This window comes from Myxine glutinosa, chromosome 3 (assembly GCF_964187855.1).
Source record: "Myxine glutinosa chromosome 3, kmMyxGlut1.1, whole genome shotgun sequence".
Taxonomy (NCBI): Eukaryota; Metazoa; Chordata; class Myxini; order Myxiniformes; family Myxinidae; genus Myxine; species Myxine glutinosa.
The window spans coordinates 67,187,053-67,208,923 of record NC_136263.1 but is presented as its reverse complement, the minus strand read 5'-3'; the positions used below and the strand labels follow the sequence as shown (position 1 = coordinate 67,208,923).

At 41.1% G+C, this 21,871-nt stretch overlaps 1 protein-coding gene across 1 annotated transcript; it reads right to left on the bottom strand.

Annotated features, from left to right (window-relative positions):
- Positions 1–11,672: 11,672 nt before the first annotated feature.
- LOC137423424 (uncharacterized) lies at positions 11,673–13,675 on the bottom strand. The gene is made up of 3 exons (XM_068110586.2): positions 13,316–13,675; positions 12,559–13,193; positions 11,673–12,415 (listed from the first exon to the last, which is right to left on the bottom strand). The coding sequence occupies exons 1-3, from the start codon at positions 13,617–13,619 to the stop codon at positions 11,675–11,677; spliced, it is 1,680 nt and encodes a 559-aa protein (XP_067966687.2). The 5' UTR covers positions 13,620–13,675; the 3' UTR covers positions 11,673–11,674.
- Between the last annotated feature and the right edge of the window lie 8,196 nt (positions 13,676–21,871).

The window sequence follows — 21,871 nt, the reverse complement described above, 5'->3', positions numbered from 1 at the left end:
TGGGTGTGTTGCATGAAGGGAGTCTTGAGTGTTTCACATACAGTGCTTTGAGAATGTATTCATACCACTTGACTTTTTTCTCTTTTTGTTGTGTTGCAGCCTGAATTTAAAATGGATTAAATTGATATTTTTTGTTACTGATCTACACATAATACCTCATAATGTCAAAGTGGATATTAAATATATATATTTTACAAAATAATTTAAAAAGAAAAGCTGAAATGTCAATAAATCTTCAACCCCTTTGCTCTGATACTTCAAATTGATGTCATGTGCATCCAATTTCCTTTGATCGTCCTTGAGATGTCTCCAGAACTTGATTGGGGAACACCCGTGGCCAATTCAATTGATTGGACATGATTTAAAAAGAAGCACACGTTTCTATATAAGGTCCCACTGTTGACAGTTCATGTCATAGCAGAAACGCGACCATCAAGTCCAAGGTACTGTCCGTAGAACTCTGAGATATAATTTTGAGGAGGAATAGATCTGGGGAAGGGGATGAAACAATTACTAGGGTTTTGAAAGTTCCCAAGAGCACAGTGAGCTCCGTCATGAGGAATTGCAACGAATATGGAACTACCCAGACTCTCCCGGGGTAGTCCCTTGTTGTCCGACAAAATTGAGCAACCGGGCAAGAAGGACCATTGTCAGAGAGGTGACCAAGAACCCAATGATCACTCTGACAGAACCACAGAGTTCCTTGGCTAAGAAGGGAGAACCTGCCGGGTGGACAACAGTCGCTGCAGCACTTCACAGATCTAGGCTTTGTGGGAGAGTGGCCAGATTGAGTTCATTCCTGAGAAAAAAAAGCATGGACTGGGCGACTTGCAAGGATAGAGGGAACAATGTGGGTGGTTCGTGTGCAGCCACTCGGCTGCTGGTGCAGCCAGTGTTGCAACACTGGAATGGCTTGAGAACAAGAACCTGAAAGTCCTTCAGTGGTCCACTGGTCCAGCCATAGCCCAGACCGTAATCGCATTGTGAATCTGTGGGAAGACTTGAAGAATGATGTTCACCGACACTCCTCATCCATCTTGACAGAGCTTGAGCAAATCTGCAAAGCAGAATGGGAGAAACTCCCCAAATCCAGATGTGCAAAGCCGATACATACTGAAGAAGACTCGAAGCTTTAATCGCTGCCAAAGGTGCTTCTATGAAATATTGACTCAGGGGTTTGAATACTTATGAATATTAGATACTGCTGTATTTCACTGTCAATTATTTTGTGAAAAATTGTTGGAAAAAAATTCCACTTTGGCATCTTGGGGTGCCGTATTTTCTGGTGTATTAACCGCACCCCTGTTTTTCACCGCAAAAAAAAATAATTATACTCCCGCGAAGCTTCATGTAGGACTGGAAGTGCGTAGTCTTATCAGCTGTGTCATCGTGTGCATGTTGGGAGATGTGTGTGCAGCACCGAACAGACAGATCATAACATGCCATTAACATGTAGGCCCATGACGGGCTCGTGTTGAAGTTCACAATGTCATCCTCGGGAAAACTCCTTGCCTTCAGCCTGAGAGCAAGTGTTGAGCAGGTGTTGCAAATGAAAACATGTAAATTAAAACGACATTCCCATTTTAAGAGGTAGAGGTTAATATTGAGCATTTCCAGAAACAGAGTGGAAGAGGATGGAGAGGGAAGGCAATTTAGCCAGAATCCAGGTGTTATCACGAACACGTTTTCATGTTGTTCAGTGCGAAAATTTAATCGCAGCATTACTGACACGCTCGAGTTACGCAATTCCAAAAAATGGTGTAAATATCCGATGCGCACTGCTCCAAAAATGTGCAAACAGAGCACACGTAAAACGCAAACATACCAAACTGGAAGTGGGATGCATGCCATTAAAGAGTGTGGTGATGTCACACGCTGGGAAATTGGGGTGTTTTTGTCCCCCGTTGCACTGCGGAGCGAAAGGGGGACTATGGTTTTCCCCTCTGTCTGTGTGTCCGTCCGTGCGTGCGTACGTCCGTGCGTGTGTAAGCGAAGGACCGAATTCTAATTTGGTGTGTGGGTGCAACCCACGTCAAAATCCAAGATGGCCACCACCAAGTATGTCTGAACATTGTGAGCGGACTATCTTGAAAAATAAGCGAAGTACCAATTTCTAATCTGGTGTGTGGGTGTATCTAGGCATAAGGAAGAACGCTATTGAAAATTGGGTCGCCACGTCAAAATCCAAGATGACCTCCACCATATATATGTCTGAACCTTGTGAGCTAAATATCTTGAAAAATAAACGATCTACTAACTTCTAATCTGGTGTGTGGGTGTATCTACGCATGAGGGAGAATGCTATTGAAAATTGGGTCACCACGTCAAAATGCAAGATGGCCGCCTTGCGTCTTCCACTTTGTCAACTCACATCACTTCACCGACGGGGGACCTAGGCATAATGCTTGTTTGAATTTAAATCATGTGTTTTTAGCTCACCTGTGTGGAAGAAAAATTTAATCTGAAACAGTTTACGAATTAATTCTGAAATCTAATGAAGCTAAACTTGTACTTCAAAGCAAGCTAGCTCAGATGACATCCACCTGACCTTGAGGCTGCTTTGCTAATGCCTGTAGCCGCGATTAAAACAACACAGGAAATGGGTGATTGCTGCTTTAATAATGAGTGTAAAAACTCTGCTCTTGTAATTGGTCTTCTTTATGTCGATCTGAATGAAGTTAATCGTACTTATAACTATTAGGATAAGGACATATATATTCCATATAAACTTAGTCTATATATGTAGGTTAAAGGGACAGTGGGATAATGAAATAATTTGAAGGAGACACAGTGTCTACAAGAGAGACAGACAATGTTGCTCGATCTTGGACAAGAACATCGAGCACAATGATCAAAGCCATTTGTGCCGGCAAAGGCTGAACAACCTCTAGCCCAGCAGATAATTCTAATGAAAGGACTTCAGAGTAAGACGACATGAATCAAGGTTTGTCCGGCGGTTCAGACAACACACTTCCACTCTCTTTGACGTATTGTATCCTCACACAGTTCCTTTTGATTCTTTGACACAAAACAAGCACCCCAAAGTAGATAGGGTGACTCATGCCCCATATTCACCCACCCCACACCTGCACATTTGCATCCCACTGTTGTGTTTGACAATCTTATACAGGCTGAACTTGAGACGCATTGATTCAGAGATTATCAGAGAGTTCTGTTGTACTTATCTCTGTATTATTGTGCTGTTTTATTTTCTAACTGTTTCTTTTGTAATTGCTGCTGGTTCTTCCGTAATTATTTGATATCTGAAGGTCTCTGCAAGCCACGCTCCAACTCAACCCAGAGGGGACATTGATTTCCTGGTTCCCCGACACCTGGAACTTAGTTCCGGGAAGCTTATGCAATGGCGTGTCATTCCTCCATCAGTCCGTCCATCAGTCTGTCAGTTCGTAAACGCTTTCAAGCTCCTCTCCGAAACCGTTGATGGGATTGTGGCCAAACTTGGCACAAATTATATTTGGTATGATGCAACTCAAGTTTCTTTATGGCATCAGATAATTGGGGTCTAAGAGGGACTACCAGGGGTCAAAGTGGATCCAGGATTGACCCCTCCAAAACAGGTATTTGCTCTCTTCTCCGAAACTACAAACACAATTTTGATGACGCTTGATCACAACTTTCATCACCCGTGATGTACCAATGTTTGTTAAAGGCATTAGAAAAATTGGGGTCAAAGGAGGTATTTGGGTGGTTGAGTGGGGGGGCGTTGCCCCCAAAAAGGTATTTTGTTTGTTTGTTTATAGTTTTATGATTACGTTGGTATGATTCTACATGCTGCCCTGTGTTCAAGCAATCGTTGAAATTGGTTTAAAATAGGTGATACCTTTGGTCAGGTGATACCTGTTACCTGTTTGGTGATACCTGTTTAACAGGTGTGATACCTGTTTAACAGGTGTGATACCTGTTAAAATACCTTTAGTCAGTGAAGTAAACTGCTTTATTCTACCAGGAGAGCACCCAGGTGTATTGCCCCAATTTTTTTAAAAGCAGCATTATATTCTACACATCATGTCTATTTAAACATAACGCAATATATACACTTTAAAAAAAAAGCTACATTGGTCATTATGGGCCTCTCTGATTGGGGGCCTGGCACCGAAGTATCATAGGAGCCATTGTAAACCCAGACGTGGAGCTGTAAACATTCCCCGATATGTAGAATGTATATCTACTGGTATATGTGTGACAATTGGAATCTTACGATAATTCACCAAATGTCCGTCTGTCCGTTCGAAGGTACCGCAAAAACAGCTGAACTGATCGCAACGATATTTTGGGTGGGTAATCGTCGGACCCCCTGGAGTAAAATAGGCTATATTGTTTTTCCAAGTTTTCCAATTTTCAAGTTTTTCCAAACACGATGGAATAATATTTACCAATATGAACAGGGATGTGGCTTTTATTGAAATTCTACAAATACTGTTTAGATTTTGATGAGAATTACGAACCTGCAGCGAATCCGGAAGTTGACAGATTACGCAATGCGTGGGTTTGATAATATCCCAATACAACCGTCATTCAATCGCAATGTTTAATCGTTAAATGTTAATCGTGTTCATCGTTTTGTTAAAGTATCAGTTGATGATTGGAATTGAGTGAATACAATTATGATTTGCAATTCGTAATTGTATTCACCCAACCGTACTGAACTTCACATCAGGATTTAAATATTTGTTTATGTCACGAATGTTGTTAAAAGTTTATTTTTTTTATACTAATGTTATTAGGGGACCATAGGTACCCTTTTGAAATCGCTCAGATTAATTATTATTATTCAGATTCCATGAAATTTGTTGGCGACCTACAGGTCACACCTTTCATCGTAGGAATTTGAAACTTTGACCATGTACGGGATACCATATGACTTGATGCATATCCTAAGTATGACGTCATAGGTCACGTTATGTGGCGGCCATATTGGATTTAGTGAAAATCTTAAAAATCTATCTCGTCCTTCATTTTTCGACCTATTGAGTTGAAACCTGGCACACATATAGTAAGTACACCCCAAGGCGAAGAACACCCTTTTCTCCGATTTTTTAATTTTTTGCTTAATTAGTCTACGGCGCGCCAATTAAAAAAGTACTGACTCTGCATTTTTTTTTTTTTTTTTTTTTAAATACTGAATCGAGGCTCGTGAAAGAGCTGACATTTACTTCACAAACAAATCAACCAGACAAACAAAATATATAAAAAGAGGGAGCGGAAGACAAGAGAAGGGGAAGCACACAAACACTTGAGAGCACACAACATTTAAGAGCAGGGAGATGTGTGGGAGGGAGAGGGCTTGGGGGGAGGTGGCGTGGGAATGGGGGGGGGGGGGGGTGGAAGAAGTATAAAACACAAGGACTTCCAGGACAGAAGTTGGTATTTCAAAAAAGTGGAATTGGGGTGAAATTAGCGGGGATAGAAAAGATCAAGGTTTTGGATTGGGGAAGATAAGAGATGGTGGTGAACAGCTGTTTTAAAGACCTGGAGGGTGGAGTGAGATTGATAGTCCAAGAGCATTAGCACCAAATAAGGTGAAACCCGGAACAAATTCAAACAAAGCTGAAAATTTCAGGATATGTTCAGAAAACTGTCCTGAATAACATACTAAAAGTCCCCAGACATCGCCCTTGTGCTTCAGCGGAAATTCAAGATGGCGTCCAAAATGGCGGCAATTTTGGCATTTTATCATATTACCACCTAAAAACATGATAGAAATGCAAACGGTGTCAAAATACATGTTTTCAAGCACGAGGATTGTTTTAAAGATTACATTCTGAGTTTATAGGATTTATATGTGTCATTTTCAAGGTCAAATGATATTTATCAAGGTCATTGTTGGCCAAAAACGGCTGTAACTCTGAAACATATTATCTAGGCTCTTAGGACCTAGGTTTATTCTATTATAGTTTTATACTAGGTTTATTTTATAATATGTCTTATTCCCACTGGGCGACGTGATGGTATTGTGACGTCATAGGCGAATGACGTCTTAGGCGAATGATGTCACGCTAGATGACCTGACTTCTCAGTAGTAGTCTCACGTCACTGTGTTGTCACTTTTAGCATCACCATCACAAATCAATGTATTTGATTGTGATAGAGAAATGAACAAAATGTATCTAAAGTACTCAAGAACATACTACTGGTAAGTTTATGATTTTTGGCACATTGTGTCTCCGCTAAGACGTTATGTGCTTGACCTTGCTTGAATTGTGTTGCTTGTGCCAAGGACAATCTAAAAAAGAAATATATGATATATCCGCTATGATAGAAACTAGAAGCAAAATCGCACTCAAACGAAGGAAACCCTTCAGCAATGTTCAGACCATTGAATATAAGGACAGTGTTTCGAAACGCGCAAGAGAAAGATGTGATGAGTGGGGCAACAAAGTTGCCAAGAGAATAGATGCTGTCATAGATTTGGTAGCAGCTGAGGCCAAATACCATAGAGCCTGTGGTGTTGAGTTCTTTACTAATACTGAGAAAACACAATCCGTTGGCAAACCAGCTGACGCTGTAAGAGATTATGCCTTCAATACACTCTGTTCATTTATAGATGAGAATGATGAATGTCAGTTTTCTATTTCGGTGCTCATGGAACATATGGAAACGTTTCTTCAAGGTGAAGAAGGGTATTCCATCAAATACTTCAAACAGAAGCTGAACGAACGTTATGTTGAGGACATCATCATCACAAGTATCCCTGGAAAGACAAGCATTGTCAGTTTTCGTGACTCTGCGCACCGGATCCTTCGTGAAAAGTGGGTGACCGACAGAACAACTGGGAATTATAACGAAAATGATCAAATAATTGAAATGGCTGCATCAATTATTCTTGATATTCGCTTATCAATTTATGATCTCACTGAATACCCCACAATGAAAGACACTGAGAATGGTAACACCTTGATTCCTGACTTACTAAAGCGTTTCTTGCAAAAATTGCAAGATCCGAAGGATAAACAGACGGTGCACGGCCATAGCCCATTCCATCATTTCAACCTGCAGGCCGAGGTCATTTAGCTCACCATTGCTACTTGCCATTGCATTGTACATACATCGCAACTACGCCTCACGTGAGCTGATAGATATCCTGAGCAGTATCACCTTTGCTGACGATTACAAGGAAGTGCAATGCTTTGAGAATAGTCTAATACCCACTTGCGAACCTTCCTATGGCTTGAACGGTTTTACGCAATTTGTGTTTGACAATGCGGACTTCAACGTAGCTACGCTGACCGGTCACAACACATTTCATGCTATGGGTGGAATAGCATGTGTAACTCCTTACGGAACAGTGGATAAGTCGCCCATCAAGCGCACAGCGAAAGCACCATCAACAGAGCTATTAGGTACATTTGCGCAAATCCCCTTCAAGACTTACAGCAAACCGCCAGTTCCTGAGCTTCAATGTGTAACAGTTGAGTCTCTGAACATTTCTGACAGTCAAATTCTTCAAGCGACAGCTTTTGATTTGGTTTGGATGCTTGGGTATGTGTTGAACCTATCATCTCGAGTTCCTTGAAGTGGATTCATGAAAACTGTTGTGAGGAATGTCGAGTTTCATACCTCCAGAATTGAAACTCTCCCCTTCATCAACCCCAGCACCATCTACTCTGCACTGTGTTTTGCCCAAGAACAAAGTGAAAAACATGATCTGAAAATCTGTCCTGTAACTTTTGATCAGCCTTTGTTCCAGAAGGCTTCAGAAATAGTTGCTGCTTCCAACGACTTGGACAGAGTGATTGTTCGACTTGGTGGATTTCATCTTCTGATGTCATATCTTGGTAGTATAGGCCATATCATGTCAGGGAGTGGGTTAGCGGAACTGTGGGGAAGAGTGTATGCCAATGGGTCTGTGGTACACATGCTGACTGGCCATGCTTACTCTCGAGCAGTGCGGGCTCACATTCTCTCCTTGTTAGCTCTCATAAGTGTCCTGCTGGAGAAGTCTGACTCGTTAAACCAGACTGACAGAGAACACCTGGCCTGTGTGCACGACAACACTATTCACCAAGATGTAGGCACCGCTAATGTAGAAGAGGACGAAATTGTTATGCAGTTCCACCAACTTGACCAAGCAGCTAGCCATAGTAGAACTGGCAAGCTATGGGTGCAATACGTCCATCAGGTTATCCTGATGCTGAACTTTGTCAGAGCTGAGAGGACAGGTGATTGGAAGCTCCACCTTCACAGTGTTAGGGAGATGATTCCACATGTCCACGCAGCTGGCCATCTTCCTTATGCCAAATCTGCCAGACTCTACCTCCAGCAGATGGAATCCATCAACAAAGTCATGCCACCTGATGAGTATAGTTTGTTCACTGACGAAGGTTACTTCACAATCCGCCGAGCTAATTAATTCTGGGCTGGGAATTTCTCTGATCAAACAATCGAGCAGTTCTTGATGAGGATGCTGAAAATGAGTGGGGGAATGACCCATGGTCGAGGTATTACCGACAGTACCTTGGCAAAATGGGTTCATGCTTTACCTCAATGTGTCCCTGTCTGTGATAATCTGGAGGAGTTCACTGGTGTACACACAACTAACTCGGAACAACATAAGGATCTCCGTTCATCCACCAAAGAAAAATTCAACACGGATCATGGTGTTTTCGTGCAGTGGTTGCAAGCGCATCCACCATTTGCTGGTTATCAACGAGACCGTCTGGTGTCAATAGCGACTGGAGTTGTAGCTGATGTCTCGGTCAACTGTGATGATGCAGTGAACGTTGGTCTTACTGTGGCCTCTAGGATAGCCGGCAAACACTTCACAGAGATCACACTGCACCGCAGCGACAAAGTGAAGACGTTGAATGATAAGCATAATAGCATCAACATCAGGAGGAAAAACACAGTCGTGAATCCTGATCTCTTCTTCAACAAGATAAACTGTGTCTTGAAGACTAGCTCGGACCTGGAAGAGTTTCTGGCATACGAACTTGGCCCTCAACCTTCTTCCCTGTTTCACGATGGCGCCATGCGGGAGACAAACAAGAGTGCCCTAGGTACGTACACTCCTGAAGTCGTTTGTCCCTGCACAGCCGGACATGCCCGACAAGTGTCGCTACGTTGTGGATGGGGGTCATCTGTTGCAGTCGGTGTTCTGGCCACAACCATCGAAGTACAGTGATGTGTGTCATTGTTACGTTTCCTATACTTTGAAACATTATGGAGCAGGCAACACTGTTGTATTTGATGGCTATAACACCAGCTCCACAAAGGCAGTTGAACAACAGCGGCGGGCAAAGAAAGCCACATCCAGTAACATCTTGTTTGACCATAACATGCAAACCACCACTTCCCAGGCAATCCCTTGCAGCCAACAGAGTGGGGATGGAGACTGCAGGATAACAATCTCATTCCCGTTGAAACAGACCAGCCCATTGCCCCTGACACTCTGCTAAACATGGTATCATGCTGCTGCAAAGCAGATGGCTGTGGCTCGTCGTGCGGTTGCAGGAAGCTTGGGTTACCTTGCTCCACCTTATGCGTCAAGTGCAATGGCCAGACCTGCAACAATGCTGCACCATTTCCATCACTGCTGGATGAAGATGGAGAAGATGAAGAGACTAGACCAGTTTTTCCTGACAGTGATGAAGACGATGATGATAAAATATAATCTTATAAGTAGTTGAAATTGTTCATAATCGATCGAATGACACATATGTCATATAAACTCATAATGTAATCTTTAAAACAATCCTCGTGCTTGAAAACATGTATTTTGACACCCTGTTTGCATTTCTATCATGTTTTTAGGTGGTAATATGATAAAATGCCAAAATTGCTGCCATTTTGGACGCCATCTTGAATTTCCGCTGAAGCACAAAGCGGATGTCTGGGGACTTTTAGTATGTTATTCAGGACAGTTTTCTGAACATATCCCGAAATTTTCAGCTTTGTTTGAATTTGTTCCGGGTTAAATCTATTATTCCTGGACTATGAAGAGAGTGAGGGAGTTTGTTCCAGAGGCGGGAGAAAAGAGGAATGAAGGAGTGAAGGTGAGCAGAAAGTCTTGATTTTGGCAGTTTAACCATAAGAGGGTTGCAGGCAGATCTTGTGCGACCTGTAGGAATATTTGCGGGACAGAGCCCAGAGAGAGCTGGGGGTGCAAGGCCAGAGAGGAGTCGGTAGAAGACGGAAAGACCACCAACCTGCCTGCGGTGAGTGAGTGAGAGGCCCTTGGAGTTGGCTTCATCGCGGGAAATTCCAATGATTCTGAATGCTTTGGTTTTAATATTTAATTTATTTAATTTGAATGCTGAATGCTTTGGTTTAAATTATTTAATTAATATTGTGATGCCGTGAACTTTGTATCGACCTACAGGCCAAACCGTTGGTCAGATGAACTTGATACCTCGACCAATTATAGTATGTCACTTGATTGGATGCGTATCCTAAATATGACGTCATATGTCATGTGACATGGCGGCCATATTGGATTTAATGCAAACCTTTAAAATGCATCCCTGCCTTCATTTTTCAATCGATTGAGTTGAAACTTTGACCACTTATAGTATGGCACTTGATTGTATACATATCATAAATATGACGTCATTGGTCACGTGACATGGTGGCCATATTTTATTTAATGCAAACCTTTAAAATGCATCCCTGCCTGCATTTTTCGATCGATCGAGTTGAAACTTTGAACACTTAGTATGCCATGTGATTGAATGCATATCCTAATTATGACGTCATAGGTCACGTGACATGGCGGCCATATTTGGTTTTTTGCAAACCTTTAAAATACATCCCTGCCTTCATTTTTCGACCGATTGAGTTGAAACTTTGACCACTTATGGTATGGCATGTGATTGTATACATATCATAAATATGATGTCATCGGTCACGTGACATGGCGGCCATATTGGATTTAATGCAAACCTTTAAAATGCATCCCTGCCTTCATTTTTCGATCGATTGAGTTGAAACTTTGACCACTTTTAGTACGCCATGTGATTGAATGCATTTCCTAATTATGACATCATAGGTCACGTGACATGGCGGCCATATTGGATTTTTTAAAAAAACCTTCAAAATGCATTTCTGTCTTAATTTTTCGATCGATTCAGTTGAGACTTTGACCAATTATAGTATGTCACTTGATTGGATGCATATCATAATTATGATGTCATAGGTCACGTGACACGGCGGCCATATTGGATTTTTAAAAAACTTTTAAAATGCATCCCTGCCTTCATTTTTCGACCGATTGAGTTGAAACTTTGAACACTTATAGAACGCCATGTGATTGTATACATATCATAAATATGATGTCATAGGTCATGTGACCTGTCGGCCATATTGGATTTAATGCAAACTTATAAAATGCATCTGTCTTTATTTTTTGATTGATTGAGTTGAAACTTTGACCAATTATAATTGACCAATTTCAGAGGTCTAGGTTTTCTCAACGGTTCCTATATGCTTTTTGCATGCTGAATTTAGAAATGTATCTCATTTCGCTCAATCAGGTCAAGTTTTTATGCTATCTCAATTTTAAGGAAAAAAAATAATCAAAATTTTTGTTTTTTTAATTAGCATTTTTAAAATTCAAAATCAGACTTACATTGACAGAAAATGTACAAACTATATATATAAAATGACGCACAAGTACCGTTAATGCGAAATTCAACATTAAAAATACGAAGGAAAACAATTAATGTGGAATAAATGGCTTTCGCAAAGATTTTCGTCTGTGTGTCGCATCTGTAACATCTCTCTTGAGGCACCAACAGTAGTCTGCAAGCATGTTGACATCCCATCGGCCCTGGTACCTCTCTTCCATCACTCGAATATCCTGGTGAAACCGTTCTCCTTGCTCCTCGCTGACATCACCACAGTTTTCCGGAAAGTAGTCTAAATGCGAGCTGAGAAAATGCATCTTTATGGACATGCGTGCACCAAGAGCCTGGAAGCTCTGCAGGAGCCCTTCCACAACACATTCATACTCTGGACTTCGGTGATTGCCCAGAAAGTTCGTCACAATGGATTTGAATGAGAGCCAGGCATTCCTCTCATTGCTCTCCATACTTTCGTCGAATTTAGGATCTTTCATCAGCTCCCTGATCTGAGGGCCATCAAAAATGCCTGCTTTCAGTTTGGCCTCACTTACGCGAGGAAATTTCTTGTTCAGGAAAGCGAAAGCTCGACCTTCTTTGTTCAGTGCTTTGACAAAATTCTTCATAAGTCCGAGCTTGATGTGCAGTGGCGGAAGTAGAATCTTCTGAGGATTCACAAGAGCGTGTGACACAACGTTGTGGGAACCTGGTTCCAGGCCAGATCTTTCTGGCCAGTTGCGTTGTACATAGTGCTGCTTGTCTGCTCGGCTGTCCCACAGACAGAGAAAGCAGGGGTATTTGGTGTAGCCGCCTTGTAGACCCAGCACCATGGACACAACCTATAAATAAAAAGAAAGAACACACACATTTGTTTTAAAATTTGTTATTCCAGTTTATTAAAAATATATATTTTAATCCATGTTAAGAATATTTCAATAAATAAAGTAGAAAAATATATGTAACTAGGTTGACACCAACATACCTTTAGGTCTCTGCAAATCATCCAATTGTGATCTTTGTACTTCAAAGCAGTTAGCAAATGCTCCATGTTACTATAGTTCTCAGTCATCTGTACCGAGTGACCCACCGGAACAGACGCGATCTTGTTGCCATTGAAGAGTAGTACTGCTTTCAAGCTTCTACTTGAGGAGTCGACGAAGAGCCGCCATTCTGTAGGATCATACGCTAAACCCATAGCTGCAATGAGGCCGGTGATGTTGCTGCAGTAAACCAGAGAAACTTCATCGTCCGAACTAAAATATTCTCGAAACTCTTCTTCACGGCTGCGGTACCAGGAGAATGTAGTTTCAGGAGCTAACAAACGATTTTCACGAAGTCGTGACCCTAGCAACTGAGCAGATTCTTTGGACAAACACAAATCTCGTGTCAAATCGTTCAACTCCGCTTGGCTAAAGAGTTTGGGTTGATTTGTCTCGCCCATAGGTTGATATGTACCAGATATGTCACCATCTTCCATTTGTTCATCGGAATCGGACGCCGAATGTCTGCAATTTTCGGGCGGTGCTGGAATTGGAATTCCTGGTCCATGAGGCACTGGTTTAATGGCAGATGGCACGTCTGGATACTTTAAGTGTTGCTTGTTTTTTCGATTTATGCCTAAAATGAAAGAGATAGACATACCGTCAAGGGGGTGACATGATATATAAAGTTAAACAATTTAGAATGTTTGGGAATTTATTAAACATAAAGTTAAACTCAAACAAAATTGATAAACTCACCTTGTAGGTTTGTCATACAGAAATAACAGTCATTAGTATGATCTCTTCCCTCCCTCCACACCATTGGGATACCAAAAGGCAGACACTCAATCTTCTTGTGGCTCCAGCGCCGCAGACTCTCAACACACGTTTTGCAGCATATGTGAGGGGCAAAGGCTTTGTCCTGGTCACCAAGTTTCATTCCAAAGTATGCGTGATAGCTTTTTCTTACAAAACGTGTGATGTTAGACTGCCGGTCTGGCATGGTCACTTTACCACAGATATAGCAGAACTTGTTTGGGTCATTCTTGCACTTTCGATTCATCGTGAATCACAGTAATGTTATAGTAAGGAGGACACTACGCAGGACGTACTGCCGCTCACGTGCACCTAAGTAGACAGGAAAGTAATTGAGAAAGCACTTTCTTCCACATTAAGTGTACTTGTGTGTCATTATATGTATAGTTTGTACATTTTCTGTCAATGTAAGTCTGATTTTGAATTTAAAAAATGCTAATTAAAAAAACAAAAATTTTGATTATTTTTTTCCTTAAAATTGAGATAGCATAAAAACTTGACCTGATTGAGCGAAATTACATACATTTCTGAATTCAGCATGCAAAAAACATATAAGAAACGTTGAGATAACCTAGACCTCTGAAAAAAATATTTCAAATGCAGCCCAGTGTTATAGTATGTCACCTGATTGGATGCATATCCTAATTATGACGTCATAGGTCACGTGACATGGCGGGATGGAGCGGCATGGTCCCCGGATCATCACTGCCCGCAGTTTTAATTTCATTTGTGATTGGAGTTATGCTGTTTGGAATGAAAAAAGAGATATTGAGTTCAAGTGAATGATGGAATGCCGTGGTGGTTTCTACTTTCTAAATGTGACATTCGCGGATCGCCATATGCAGATTCACCATTGACTGGATATGGAACACACGTACCTGTTTGTTTGCAAACGGGAACGTTTTTCATGGAAGTCCTTCACAAACTTGCTGTCCATGTCTGATGTGTGACTGAAGGTACTACAGGAATTTGGAATTTATTGGTTTCATGCTTTAGCATTAACCGTTTCTGCATTGTCTGTTTGCTTCTGGCCTCCCACCCGTGCGTAGCATGGGTACCTCACTAGTATAATTGAAATTCCGCATTTATTGTTTTTAAGACTTATTTTTGTATATCTGTATATTAACCACACCCCCAACTTTTATCTTTTTTGTCAATAAAAAGGTGCAGTTAATACTAGAAAATACGGTATTATGTGTCAATCAGTGACAAAAAAAATGTCAATGTAATCCATTTTAAATTCAGGCTATAAGACAACAAAATGTTTTTTTTTAAGTCAAGGGGTGTGAATACTTTCTGAAGGCACTGTATCAGGAATAATTGATGAATGAAAATGTATATTATTCATTTCAAGTCAAAACTTGGTCATTGCATCAGTGAGTGCCTGTTTGGAATATGCTTATTTTGCAAATGTAATTACAATTGGGACGAATGTTTAGGATTCGGTCACAAATACATTTGTTTTGCTTCTTTGCAGATAGCACATGACAAGACTGACTTCAATGTGGGAAACAGTCGACCAAACTTTGCAAGAGGAACATTGGTTTCCCTTCTGACTGCGATGCTTCAGACGTATCCATTTAATAGGCTCACTATGACGGTGAGGGATTGACACAGTTTTCAACTGCAGTATTTTATTTGCATAAACAGGAATGTTCACTCATGCTCGGGTTACTGACCTCTTGTTATTGTGGATCAAAATGCAATTGCTCACGAGTGCAGGTGTTTCCTGATCATGATTATATTTTATTCCAACACATCCATTGTTTTGCAGGAAATTGTGAACCACACATGGTTCAAGGAAAATCAGCCAGTGGAATTTTTATGGTAACCGACACTCCTTTGTTCTCTTTTTACATCTTCAATTCTTATTGTTTCTCTGCAAAATGGAGCGTAATGGAAGAGCATGGTGATGGAGGACGTGAACTTATAATATGGCAGCAGGGCAAGTATTGAACAAAATAAAGATGAACTTCCAGTTCCAGGTCCGAGTGCGTTAAACTTCAATCGTGCCATGTGTCTTTCCAGTTTATCAAAGCTAACTGTTTGGACCAGATCCGTTGTCTGTCCATATTTGTAGCTCTGCTACCATCAGCGGGTGTAGGTTATGTTGTTTGCACCCCTGTCTGTCTATTTATTTGGTTGTCTGTGAAGAGGATATCTGAGTTGTGGATGGATTCGGAGAAATTTGATGTAGAGGTTGAGTGTGTGACGAGGATGAAATGATGAAATTTTGGTGAAGATTTAGATCTGGGATTTAAAAAAGTGATTCCTCACCATTGAGTGATAAGCTCCGGCTAAAACCGATATGTCGTAGATTTGGTTCAAATTTGGGGAATATCCAAATCCCAACACCAGAATTTTTTAAGTTTCAAGTGATTCTTCACCATTAAGTGATACGGCCAAAAACGATATACGAGGTGTGTTCAAAAAGTATCCGACCTTTGTTCATAAAAAATACTCGTATCCAGATACAACAAACTTACACTAATCTCCTTCAAAGTAGTCCCCTTGGGCTTGGGCGTGAATTTTTTCCCACCTGCAGAAGCTGTCATTCGATGGCAGACCGCCGATGAGTGTGGAAGTGTCAGTGAGCGCCGTCGGATTTTCGTTTTTGACAAAATGACGGAAAAACTTGAACAATGCCACTGCATCAAATTTTGTGTAAAGCTTGGCGATTCCCAAGTGGAAACGATCTGCAAGATTCAACAGGCCTTCGGGGACGAAGCAATGAGCACCACACAGATAAAGGAGTGGTACAACCGCTTCAAGGATGGCCGCACATCAGTGGAGAGTTCACAATGCAAATCACAATTTTGTGCAATGGAGTCTCACAAAATCACAATGGAGTCGCAATGTGATGTGTGCAATTGTCACAATGTCAAAGTGGATCTGCAAAATCAAATGTGAAAAATTCACATTTGTGCAATTGTCAAATCAACTTGTGTGCAAAATTCACATTCACATGTGAAATTCACAATTCACAATGTGTGAATTGCAATTCACAATGTGACAATTCACAATGCAAATGTGTTCTCCACAATGGAGAATTTGTGATTCACAATTCACAATGCAATTCACAATGGAGCACAATGGACTCAATTCACAATCACCGTCGAATGATTGTGAATTGTGCATTGTTTCACATTGTGAAAGTCGAATTGGAAATTGTGTGATTTGTGAAACAATTTCACAATTGTTTTTCACATTGCATTGTGATTGACAACATTTCACAATCCATTGTGAATTTGCACACAAATTGATTTGACAATTGCACAAATGTGAATTTTTCACATTTGATTTTGCAAATCCACTTTGACATTGTGACAATTGCACACATCACATTGCGACTCAATTGTGATTTTGTGCGACTCCATTGCACAAAATTGTGATTTGCATTGTGAACTCTCCACTGATGTGCGGCCATCTTTGAAGCGGTTGTACCACTCCTTTATCTGTGTGGTGCTCATTGCTTCGTCCCCGAAGGCCTGTTGAATCTTGCAGATCGTTTCCACTTGGGAATCGCCAAGCTTTACACAAAATTTGATGCAGTAGCGTTGTTCAAGTTTTTCCGTCATTTTGTCAAAAACGAAAATCCGACGGCGCTCACTGACACTTCCACACTCATCGGCGGTCTGCCGTCGAATGACAGCTTCTGCAGGTGGGAAAAAATTCACGCCCAAGCCCAAGGGGACTACTTTGAAGGAGATTAGCTTAGCGTAAGTTTTTGTATCTGGATACGAGTATTTTTTATGAACAAAGGTCGGATACTTTTTGAACACACCTCGTATGGCATGATATTGTGGATGAGTTATAACAAAACGAGGTGCATGATTTGCGTAGGTGACAAGAACAAGGCAATTTGATTTTGGCTCACATCCGGAATCGGATCCGGCCTATTGGTGGGATGCAAAACATAAACTGCTAAACCTTTCAGAGATATTGGCTCTACCGAATGCCCATTCTCATCTATTTATCTGTTCTCCACCAGTCTGTTTGTCTGTCTGTTGACATGTCTGTCTGTTCACTTCAAAATAAAGTTACCACCGCTTTTAAGCGGTGAAGCCGCTTCAATATTTGGCTGTCTTTCCGTCCAAAATGAAGAAGAAGAACCTCTATCCCACCGTGTTTAATTCTAATGTGTTCTAAATGGTAATTCTAATTTGTTCTGAAGGATAATTCTAAAGGTATATAAAGGATAATTCCAATGGATTCTAAAGGGTGATTCTGAAGGGTAATTCTAATAGATTCTGGTGTAATTCTTAAGGTTTATGAAGTGTAATTCCAAATAGTTCTAACGTGTAATTCCAGAGGGTTCCAAAGGTTAATTCTGAATGTTTACAAAGTGTAATTCTAATCGGGTTCTAAAGGCTGGTTCTATGGGGTTATTAAGAGAATTCTAATGGGTTTTGTGCGTTTCTCGGCTTTGCCAATTTCATATTAAAATGCCAAACTGAACTGGTTCCTTTGGACACTGGATATATATATTTTAGAAATTATAGGGCAGCAGGCCGAACATATTGTCGAACCTGTCATATATCATCACAATCGCCATGCTCTACCTCTACATTTTTCATTGTGTGAAACATAAACATACACATTGTTAAAATGACCATCAAATACCGAAAGCTTCAGAGTTACGGGTCTTCCAACAACACAATGCGTATAGGCCTTAGACTTCATGCCTCCATGCCTCATCTTCAGGCTGCTTCGGACAAATTAGCCCAGGTTTCTTCATAAAGCAGTATCGTATTCGTGACAATAATAATAATAATAATAACATTACTAAAAATAATATCGTAAATATCATCGTAACACAGCAATCTCTTTGTCATGAATGCAAAGTTGCTGGATTGAAGCGGTGTATAGTTCTTTGATGACTCGAGACAAATCGAAAACACCAATGTCTCAGTGCAATCTCTTTATTTCCATGGTAACAGCCAGCTGAGATACTTAGTGCTTCAAAATAATTTTACACTTACATTATTTGCTACCCAGATCATACTATCTTCTTCAAGTGAAGTATCAAACAAATCCGGTTACACCGCTGGTCGACTTTTAGTCTTGCTTTCTTCTTCTCAGGAAACATTCGCCTCTGCAAATATCCACACTTGCATCCACTCACGTAACCACAGCACCGACGCTATTAACTTGCAGCGGTTCATGTGCACCAGAGACCTGTGAGGCCTGAGAACCAACATGGAGAGAAAAGCAAAACCCATCAGAATTACCCTTTAGAACCATGTAGAATTATCCTTTATAAGCATGTAGAGTTACCCGTTTAAACTTTAGAACTCTCGGATTCAAACCCAGGTTGGACAGCTCAGAGGTGAGTGTGGGAGCTTGGGACAATAAGGCGAAAGAAAGAAGTGTGGTGAAAAAAAACAACTGGTGATATTCACCCCCTCTATGGTTGGTCGGGAAGCACAGTGCAGTGGTGTTGTTTGCTGTCTGAATGTAGAAAACAAAGAATGCAGTCTGATTTTCACCTGCCTGACTGCACTTTTATTCTGACATTGTTTCTTCTTTGTGACATTTATTTAACGACAGCCTTACAAAATCTTTATTTTCTGCAGGAATGCTGAGCCTAAAGTGTCAAATGGATCTGTTGAGGAAGAGTACGCTGGGCCTCAAGTGAAAAATGTATCTGTTGATGAAGAGTCCGCTGGGCCTCAAGTGAAAAATGTATCTGCTGATGAAGAGTTCGCTGGGTCTCAAGTGAAAAATGTATCTGTTGATGTGGAGCCACAAAATGGTGAGTTTTGATATTCAATCTTCACAAAATAAATTACCTCATTTACAAGTACAAGAAGAGACACATGAAAATGTTTGTTGTTTTACTTCTTTTTCAATTTGCCGGTGGTGGCTGCTTGTTCCTCATGACAGTGACGCAAACAACTTCCTCTCATAAAGGTAACCTTTCCCGTGAATGCTCCAAACTTCTTGTTTTGTTCCTCCAATAACGTCCATGGCGGTGTTTCAACAGCTTCACTCGGTCACAGGTGTAACTATAGTGCAGAGGCACCCAATGTGTTATATTTGGCCAAGTTGAGCATCACCTCAACCAATACAAAACAACACTGATTTGGAATATTGATGGAAGAGGAGGAAGGCAATGATTAAAATGGACAGAGAAGATGATGGAATAGATGAAGAAGTTAAAGATTGAGATGCTGGATAAACATTTGAATTGCGTTCCGTAAGGGGCAACTTCTGGATCATAGATGGCACCAGATGATGGTGAGAGAGCAAATCAATTTCAATGAAAATGTAAAACGACATGATCAATGAGGTGGAGGAAACCCTGAAAGGAAGCAAGTAATAGGTTTGTTTTGGGAAGGGTTTATGGGGTTTATAAAGATCATGGTCATGAGGATAGATGACGTGAGATGGTGCTTAAACTGGGTGTCCCACGTGCCGGCCTGATGTGGTGAGTGTTAAAGATCACATGATGTCCTTCGCGAAGAGTAGAGGAGCAATCACTGGCACCCTAGATAAATTCCAAATTCCTCCCATAACCAGCAGGGGGCACTGCATCAGCGGTACATCTGCCTTCTCAGTCAATGGTGCTTGCCAATCCATTCTTGTGCTAAATATGAGCATGGTCTTGATTGTAAAGACAAAGACGGCTTTGTCTGATTGGAAAATATGAGTCTTTTTAATATCCATCAACAAACAAAAATTTGCTTTAATTTATTGTTGTCCAACACTGTTTCAGATGCATTTGTGTGTTCTTTCCGCCATCATTCCTTTATCCTTTTTCCTGAAGGGAACCCCCCATTTATAAATTGTACTTTGTCCATCAGGGCTGTACAGACAAAGCAAATTTACCTCCGAACTGTCCAGTCTGCTTTGCTTCTCATCCTGACCATGCACTGTCGAATGAAGAGCCAGTCTTGCTGGTGAGGCCCTGTGTCGGACTGTTGTTGGCTTTTTTGGTCCGATGAAGGGTTGATGCCCGAAATATCAGCTTCCCCTCGCTTCCATCTGTGGAAAGCATAGCATGATCATTGTCCTTCCTGGCGATTCCATCCGTTTCATAAAATCAAATGGTTCTTCTCAGATAGTGTGTTTGGTCACAAATGTGTGGTCCCTCTGATGTACCTTGTGCTGTGTATTCTGTCTGGTAGCATTAGTTTGTAGACATTAAACATCTCTCAGTGTCTTTCATGGAGAGGTGGCAAGCCAATGCCGGCACCCTGAGCAAATTACAAATTCCTGCCTGGACCCACGACAATCATGTCAGGCCTAGCCAACCAGTTTCTGAAAGATGTGGGCCAATTCTGCATGTTCTGAGCCCTTGACATCTTACTCGGGGATATGGTATGTGAAGACCTGGTGGGCAAAGAAGAAGACGAAGACTAATTTGTGAAATTGATGCCTCATTTGCACAATGCACACACATCACGGTGATATTCTGTCCATGATCTTTTTTGTCACAATATATGTTTCATGTTCATTTTGCCTCTTCTTTCCAGGATCGTCTCAACGTCATGGTGAAGATGATGAGAATGAGAGTGCTTCCTTTGATCTCAGTGATGAGAGTGTTTCCTTTGATCTCGGTGCTTTCAGTGATGAGAGTGTTTTCAGTGTTGAGGATGAAGAGTACGATGTGGGGCAGGTCGTGGTAAGCAAGACATTCGATTACCTTTTTACAGTAATAGCTCGGTTTGCATCGGGGATGCGTTCCTGAAAAGTGTTATGATTAATCAAAACGACGTAAATCAAAATAATTTGTATGCGTCCGCCGATGAAGTCGCCGGAGGCATTATGCTTTCAGGTTAGTTGTCCAGATGTCTGTCCGTCCGTCTGACCATCCGTACATCCGTGCATCCGTCCATGATAGGATTTCGTTTCTGCTTTAAATTGAGAAGGGCTGAAGGGATCTTTGTCAAACTTGGTGCAGGTATGTATAATGCGTTAAAGATGAACTGATTACATTTTGGGGTCATGAGGTCAAAGGGCAAAGGTCAGAGGTCATGTTAAGTAAAAACGTGACAACTTGAAAACAGCTGCAGGGATTTAAATTAAACCTGGTACAGGTATTATCATGATGTAAACATGAATTGATTAAATTTTGGGGTCAAGATGAGAGGTCCTGTTAAGGAAAAAATCTGTTGCTGTTTTAACTTGTGAACCAGTGATGGGATTTTGCCAAAACTTGGTAAAAGTGTATATTTTGATGCAAAGATGAACTGATTATATTTTGGCATCAAATGTGAGAAGTGAGGTGATTTGGTGATTTTGGTGAGGTCAGAGGTCATGTCAGGTAAAAATGTGATACTTGAGAACAGCTGAATGGATTTAAATCAAACTTGCTGCAAGTTTGTATGATTAGGTAATAATGTGGGCGGAGGCATATCAGTCGATGTCATGACGTCGAAGAGTGTTGTTCTCATTCTCATTAGAATTAATAGGATAAGCCTGAGATGTATTCTGAACGTCGCCACTTCACGGATCGTATTTCACTTATTACCGGTGATGTTCCTCTCTTTTTGA